Genomic DNA, 8920 nt, shown 5'->3' on the forward strand with positions numbered 1-8920 from the left:
GCACTGAGCTTTCTTTGCCTAGGGTACTTACAATCCACTGCTGATTACACATTCAGCTTCTCCGCCCGGAGCGAAGCGAAAGAGGAAGCAGATGGGAGCAAAGCGCCAGTGGCTCTGAGCAGCCAAGCGTCTCTTTTTCGATTTCTTTGTTCTTCCTGCTCCTTGGCAAAGTGGTCCGCTACAGATTAACGGTGAAAGGAGCTCTAACAGACTGTGCGAAATCTCTATTAAAGCCGCTGCTTTGAGCACCACGCTCAGCACTTCAGCAACCCCCGTACACAGCGTGTTCGATATTTTTAATTCTTGGAGCAATTATAAATGGCAAGCAAATAAAGACAACTTACATGTGTTCAACAAATGAAATAAATAGGGCAAATATTATCTACTAGCAATATTTGATAATTACAGTCACAAATCTTTTCACGAATACATGCAGCATTTAATGCACATATCAAATTATAAGGTCTAGCATGGCTAATTCAGGAAATCTACTGATTCTTTTAATATGCTGAAACAAAGTGATATCATTAAGAAATAGAAACAGACTTACCAATCTTCGCCTTTCTTCTTCTACTGCAATAAGTAGCCTTGCAAATTCTTTTAGTGATTGAGCTATTTTTTAAAAAGAAAGAAAATCATTAATCTTCTTTCATTGCTAACATTTAATTACACAGAAACAAACATTAAAATTAAATTAGTTATTAATTTGTGTATATGTGGTTTTATTTGTCTAGCATAAAAACGATGTGTGTGTGTGTATATAATCCTAACAGCTATAGATAAGAGTTGTATGTTTCCCTGCATGTTGCAAATGAAAGTTTAGCAGATAAAGTATATTTTTCTTCAAAGACACTAGAAGAAAAGTTTATACGTTAATTACATAAAATTTAAACACACCAATAAAAGTATAGTAACAGAATCACTTCTAAATAGTGACCCACAATATAAAATATTTTAAATATGAATTATTTTTAAAATTTATAAAAAGCAATAAATCTTGCACTATTTAGTGGTACTTAGTTACATCCAGTAAACTTCTGAATTCCAGAAGCCTAAGGGTTGTAGATATTTAAAAACAATCTATATTCTGAAGGGGTCGCTGCTCTTTCACATCCATTTAGGTCTTTGCCATTCAATTAAGTGTGGTCAGAAGGATGAGCAACATGAGCATCTTGGGAGCTTGTTAGATAGAAATGAAGACTTTCAGGCCCCATCCTCACAATCTGCATTTTAACAAGATCCTCAGGTTAACTGACTTATATTAAAATTGAAAAGCACTGCTTCAGAAAAGTACCTGTACCTATATTGTCCTGTCTTTAATGGCAATTAGACAAGGAAAATCATCTAAATTAGAGGGGGAAAGAATCAAGTATTCAGAAACACTGGGAGAACAAATCCTAAGTAAATTAATTAATGGGGAGTTACAATAGCATAGTCTTCAAAAATGCATAGCTCAAATGGTAATTATGAAAGAGTGATTCATCCACATCAGTGTTTATACCTAGACTTCAACATGAATTCTTAACTAACATCTGAATGTCTGGATTATAAAAATGGCAACACAAATAAAGTCAAAGCAAATCTTTTTTTTTTTTTTTTTTAATTTAAGCATTAAGCCTTCCCTTTTATGTCCTTATTATTAAGCTCTTGGTCTCCTCCTTTTCCCATACAAACAATGAAAACATTCTAGGCTACCAGAGGTCTAGTTAGTCTGGCATAGAGTCTACAATAAAGGCAGGCAAGTGAGGAAAACAAATCCAGAGTGTGATCAGAACTCATTAAGGAAGAGAATTAATGTTTTCCACTCAAAATATTAAAAATTTCAGGGCTGGGGTACCGCTCAAGTGGTAGAGCTTTTGCCCAGTATGTATGGTTCCTGGTTCCATCCCTGGCACAGCTAAATAAATGAATAAATATAAAATTTTAAACAATTAAATTCCATTCTAGGATTTTTCTCTTTTAGGAACCACTAGGCTTTAACTCACTCATGGGAGGCAAGTGCTCTACCACCGAGTCAGCCTCAGTCCCCAATTTTGATGACAGTAAATGGACTAGAAATATATTTTATAGGTATAAAGATTTTCAACTGAGTACCTAATAGCATATTATAAGTTTTGTACTTTTTTTGGATAAAGAAACCTGATGGAATAGTGTTGGAAATGTGTCAACTGCCACCAAAGCTCTCTGAGGAAAAAGAGGTCAGCAAAACCCTGGATGATGGAAATATTAAAAATATTAGAAAGCCTGCAGAGAAAAGAGGCCAAGAGGTAAGCCAGCTCAGGCTGTAAGTCTGGAGGCAGCAGGTACTTCGAAGGGTGAAGAAATTGGAAGAAATAAAATTAGAGACTAGCTGAAAGTCTGTGTAAGAGGCATGTCAGGACCCCAGACTTCTAACTTAGTGACTCCCAACTTTTCGAATGAATGTCAAAACATTTAACCTCAGATGCCTCCTTTTACCAGAAGCTATTGGACAATGCGCTCTAACTAAACACGGGCATGAATCATGAGAAAAGAGGAGATGGATTCCAGGAAACAGGAGAACCAGGATAGAAGGGAAGCGGGTGGAACTCCCAGAGGACACAGAGGGCACCCAGGTCAACAGCTGCACCAAGGCCCACAGAGAATCTTGTGCAAACTAGAGTAAGAGTCGGGGGTTCTAGAAACATACATCCAGAGAAAGGAACAAAGACCTGATCGATGTTCTGATGTATCTGAGGGTAGTGAGGGGAATTACAACACTGGAAAAGAGTTTAATTATAAATTAGCAAAAAACACATTAAAGGAAGGAAGGAAAATTCAACATCTTTTATTAACTCCCAGGAAAACAAATATATACAAATGAAACAATCATAATAAACTAAGTAGCTGAGTACTAAGTAACAGGTATGAAATTACTATAATATAAAAACTAAAAATGAATTTTAGCAAAATTGTCTTAATTGAGAGAATGGAGGGAAAGAAAACGTAAGGTAGTGTAAAGTTGAGACATGTGTGACAATAGGATGGCATCCAAAACTGGAAAAGAAAACTCAAGAGGCAGCAAGGATAATCATGGTCTTGGAAATAACAGAAATGACAAAGTTCAAAGTGGTTTTTCTGGAAAATTTAAAAAAGCAGTAGGGACTAGGAGTAACAATATAGGAGACTGCTAGTTTTTATAAAACCTAATAAAATTTATAACTTTTTTAAACAAAAAATATTTTTTTGCACTCTGTAGCTTAAGATATGTGAGGGAGTAGATGACATATGATAAAATATCACAAAGGGTTAAATAATGCACAGCACATAGAAGTCTGTTGTCAGCTATTTGGAATAAAAATACAACTCAATTTTGGATTGGCAGAGGCATACCAGAACCTCCCACTTGGTCAATCCAGAAAATTAGGACTGGACAATGCAGTCCCAGGCACTGCTGCCCTGGCTGCAGGGTCATGCCTGTGACAGTTTCTCAAGTCCACTGGCCTCCCCAAGAAACTTCCTACTCCAAGAATAAATTATAGATTTGCCTTAAATCAGATTTTTGTAATAAGCAAAGAAACTCAGGTTCTCATTTTGCTCTTCTCCCTCCTTGTCCAAAAACGAATGATGTTGTTTTCTACTTTACTTGAATGGTTTTCTGGTCTGTTTCCCATATAAATACTATTTATAGCCTCAGTAAGATATTAGTTGATTATAATGGAAATGTCTGAGGAGAAAAATTTTAACATGCAAAAGCAATTGAATGTCTGGTTCCCCACAACAAAAACTACTCTCCCTCCAGCAGATTTTTGGAACTGGACCCAATTTGACAATTATAGTCCCTCTTTTTCTTTTGTTGGTTCTTCTGAGAAAGGACTTCAAAAATTGATTATTCTTTTTAAATAGTATAGCCTCAGTTCTATAAAAGTCAAAATCTAGACATTCACATTCATCATTTTTTGTATAAGAAAATAACATAGCCAGGAACCCTAAATATTCTCCTCATGAATTAGTAACAGTGGCCTACTAATTTCTTAATCCTATAAAATTTTCTCTAAAATATTTTTACAATGATTTCAAAGTACTACATTAATAGTTTACTAGGGACAACATAACAGAAATTAACAGTCCACATAGTAGGCATGAAAGATTCAAGGTGTTACCATATAAACTGGATTTTAGCAGAACAGGCTGATGGGGATCCCCAGTCACTTCCCTGCCTTCATAGTATAATAGGAAACTGCCAGAAGGCAGGCAGATCCAACCTGTCCAGTATCACCCAACAACTCACTAAGACAAGAGGCCAGTGTTAGCATGTCTGGTGCACAAGACCCCACAAATGCCTTAAAAATCCAAGAGAATTGCAGGGAATGTATTCCACACCAGACCTTAGGCATGAAACATATGGAATAACTCCCTTAGCAACTATCATAATGCTTTACATGGAACAGCTACTGGGTGTGTGTGTGTGAATGCTTGAGGTATTCCTTCTAAGACAGTTAGGAAAACTGACAGTATTTTTTTATAAGACACAAATTTCTAACAGTCAAGGATAAGCAATTTTCTGTGATGTACCACATTTTATTAATATGAATAAATAAGGCTTTTTACTATCCAGTTTTGGGAATCCAGACTGACAGTTGGTCTTTCCATTACAGATTTTGACCCTATGTGTGTTATATGACAGGAGCTTGATTTAGCGTGAGCCATATTCCAAAAACAATACTTAGAACACAGTGGATTTTCAATAGATGTTCGTTAAATGAACTAATGAGTTTAACAATACATTCCCACAGTCTATTTGCTCTACGAGGAGAAACATGCCAGCTCTTACTCTAGAATTCAGAAAATACTACAAAAAGGATAGGCAGATACTTTGGAAAATTATGTTGGCTATCTAAACTCCTGCCACCTGCATAAAACTTTCCTGGCTAAATTCATCAATAATAACCTCTCCCCTTCCTGTCCATCCAGAGCATGCAATAATTGGAAAGCAATCAAAATACAGTTTCATATGTAAATGGTAACTTTCCAACAAATTATTGGGGTCAAGAATACTGTTATAGGTTACCTTTTTATGTCTACAACATAATATTGGAAAAACACTTTCAGAAAAAAAAATAAATCTATACATTAAAGTGTATTTATGGCAGGTCCTGAGAGTATGGGCACTCAGGAGGATATCAGTTGAATTGCACCCTAGACAGAGATGAAGCATGCTGATGGCTTCAATATTTGCCAAGAACATAAATTCTGAAACATCCCTGGACCGTCTAAAATACCTATTTCCTAAATTAATCATTCTCAACTTCCTAACTTAATCTTAAATTCACCCTACTGCTTCTGACTAGAAAACCTGTTTAATGACTGAACGAGGAATAGGAGAGAATAAAGAAAACTGCTCTCTGTTCATTGTTGATGTAACTCAACTATCTTACATACTAAGCATTATACAATTAAATGTTTCAAATCGATCAGCTTGAGTTTTACGCATTTTAAAACTCAGTGAGAACTGAGAAAGCACCTGTCTCATAGCCAATCAACATTTATATCATAATCAGAAAATGCTGTATTAAACTCTTCTCACAGAAGTCTTTCCTCAAACAGCCTATATACCCAAGCACAAGTGCAGATCAATCACAGCATGCTTTATTTGTTAGAGTAAGCAAATCACTTATGACCTCCAGATATGCTACAGCAGAGAACTGGGTCAGCCACTTTGTTAAATCTCAAAGAAAACATGAAAATGTGTAAAAATCTATGAATGCCTGATTGAGCCAATGCAATCACATTTTATAAGTTCAGGTGATACCCAATAATAATCTCACTTCTCTATGTGGAAGCAAGATGCAGGCTCTATCAGGCCCTTTCTTAGCATCTGTCTAGATTAACTTTTCATAAATAGTAGGAAACAGACAGTAAAACATCAATACAATTTCACCAGAGTAGGTGAATTGGTCATATTCTTCTAGATTTAGCACACTGAGAAAAATTACAGTAGCATTAGTATACATAGCCAAATGACACCTGGCACTGCACTGTAAGTATACAGTGACTTAAGGGCCATCATATCACAAGCAGTTCATCCCTGAAACTGACACTGATGAGAGAATTTTAATTCTTTGAATTTTTTTAAAAGAAAATCAAAGGTAGATATAGGCTGTAGTAAACAACCGCTTTGAGAAATGATGTAAGCCGTACACAAAGCAAGAAAAACAATCAGCTTATGGTATTCCTAAGTAATAAATGCCAGGCACCTAATTGGATGAAGTGGCATTAAAGTGACACTAACTTTCCCATCAAATATCAGGTGACTTTGGTAGTAATTAATACCCCCAATGATAGATCATCCACTTTGTCTGCTTCATGGCAGACACACAAATTCTTCTTATTATTTTCTGGGAGCCACAACTTCAAATAAGGCTTTTCCACTCCATTTGTGGCTTCAAGTTCCATGGATGCCTAGTTGCAAAGCTAATAAGCCAACAGAAAAGAAAAAAAAAAAAATGATGGGTTTGGTGAACACTGGCAGGTCACTGTAAATACATAATATTTCTCAGAGGCACCCATCTCTCATCTAACATTCCACAGTCTCTGGGAATCCAAGGTCTCAGATAAAAAACACATGGAATTTAGTTATCTTTGAGGTAATTAAACCTGGCTCTCCATAATGTCCTTTTTGTAGTCAGACATTTTAATTGTCAAAAAACAAAACTTGCCAGGCACAGTAGTACAGATGCCTGCAATCACAGAGGCTCAGGAGGCTGAGGCAGAAGAATTGCAAGTTCAGCCTCAGCAATTTGGAGAGACCCTGTCTCAAAATAAAAAATAAAAAGAACTGGGGATGTGGCTTGGTGGTTAAGCACCCCTAGATTCAATCCCTGGCACATACAAAACAAAACAAAACTCATCTTCATCTTGAACACAAGTCCCTGAAAATGATGATTTAAATTCCATTCTTCCATCCTATTGATGCATCCCAGAGTCTCACTGCATGCAAGTGAACTAAGTTCGGGTAAGCATGATATATATCATGTTGAAAGAGCCTGTTAGTCATTATTTGAGAGATTATTATAGCTGTGTTTTCTAATTAAGTATTATAGCTCCGTATCAAATACACAACCTACAAATGAAAAGGGTAAAAAAATTAGACTTTTATCAAGCCAACTACACTCTGCAGAATTCAGAACAACCTGGTCTCTACTTGAGATTTGTCTATTACCATGACATGTGCCATATTTTGTCCCAGCACTCAGACTGCACAGGACACATGTAAGTAATCCGTAATTTGCACTCAATTGGTTTATTATCAAGAGATTTCTTTATGCTTCCTCAGTTCCTGTGTATCCTCTAACTATACTACCCAGACCCTCTGCAGGGGTTATAACTTATAATCCAGTCTCCTTTTGAACGCTCAACTCCTGTTCCTACTGCCTCCCTCAACAGCTGGGGTCTGACATTTCATAGGTTCTCAGGCACCCAAGATATCCTTAATTGGGTCTGTCCACATTGTTCCCAACATTGCCACTGCAAGTGTGGGATGAGAATCAGAACCTGTGACCCAATCTTCCACCTCTCACACTCTTCTGGTCTGTGGATATTTAGTCTGGTTTCTCTCATCCTACTGGAGAAATAAGAAGAAAGAAATCTCCTGCAATCCAGAGACTTGGTCTATAAGAGAGCACAACACTACTGCTCCAGACCATTCAAATTATCCATGAAAACTGAGAATTATCATCTAGGGTACAGGTAACAATGGATGCACAGAAATAATTCTAGGCTATATATCAAATAGTTTTTCCTTTTCCTGAGTGGACATAGGGCTTTGTAGTATAAATATATGTTTACCTTCAAACTGCCAAACTACAAGGTACTTTGAGTGTGTGTGTGTGTGTGTGTGTGTGTGTGTGTATGTGTATGTATGTATATACACACACACATACACACACACATATATGTATGTATGTATAAATATCAGAGTTTAGGCATATATATTATATATTAATTGGGCTTATATATGTTACATATAAGACTGAAAGTACTGTTTAGCAACAAAGTATTTGCCTAGCATGCACGAGGTCCTGGGTTTTATCCACACAAAGGTGTAGTCTGTTTTATATGCATTTACACAAAAGCACACATTTTGGCAAATAAATAAATATAAATATAAAATAATCTCCTTTCAATGTCATACCAAACTCAACTGGCTTTTCCCTAGACCTCATCACACCCTTAATACTTCAGACGAATTTCATTTGAATTCTTGAGAAAACCTTTGACTGAGATCTCATCAACATAATAAGTCTCACTGTGCATGCCATTGGTACAAGTTGCTTCTTTTGCTTTCTTTGAAAGCACACACTTATGTGCTAATGAAAATCATGCAATTTTGAAGTTACCTTGCTTTTTTGTTTGTTTTGGTTTTTTAGTACCAGGGATTGAACCCAGAGGCACTCAATCACTGAGCCACATCCCCAGCCTTTTTTAGTTTTTGAGACAGGATCTAAGTTGTTTAGGGTCTCATTAAGCAGCTTTAACTGGCCTTTGACTTGTGATCCTCCTGCCTCAGCTTCCTGAGCCACTGGGATTAGATTTGCTTTGTTTTTGTTTTTTGTTTGTTTTGTTTTGTTTTGTTTTAGGGGTGTTTCCAGAAGCCAAATCAACCCCCAATTCAGAAACCATTCTCTCAGGTGGGAGAACACTCACATTTTGGAGTACTTACAGTGGTGATTGTTACATCTATTTTCTAAGTTAATGTCCACACAATGATATGCAAGACTGAAGCAGAAACTGTCTTCATTTCACAGAGAGAAGGAGCATTGACTACCTTGACAGCTTGCCCCATGACCCCAAAGCAAGTACAGGAAGAAGCATGTATTTAATTTTGATTGTTGAGTTCCAAAACCTATTCTCTTCCAGCAAACCATATTACCAAAAAAAAAAAAAAAAAAAAAAAAAAAAA

General features: G+C 36.4%; 1 protein-coding gene across 1 annotated transcript in view; it reads right to left on the reverse strand.

Moving 5' to 3' along the window:
* The window catches only part of Arhgap42 (Rho GTPase activating protein 42), a 275396-nt gene that overhangs the window by 185575 nt on the left and 80901 nt on the right, over positions 1-8920 (reverse strand). Inside the window, exon 3 of the mRNA XM_015489960.2 lies at positions 551-612. Coding sequence (XP_015345446.1) covers positions 551-612 — 62 coding nt within the window. The remainder of the gene's footprint in view (positions 1-550; positions 613-8920) is intronic.

This window comes from Marmota marmota, unplaced genomic scaffold (genome assembly GCF_001458135.2).
Source record: "Marmota marmota marmota unplaced genomic scaffold, marMar, whole genome shotgun sequence".
Taxonomy (NCBI): domain Eukaryota; kingdom Metazoa; phylum Chordata; class Mammalia; order Rodentia; family Sciuridae; genus Marmota; species Marmota marmota.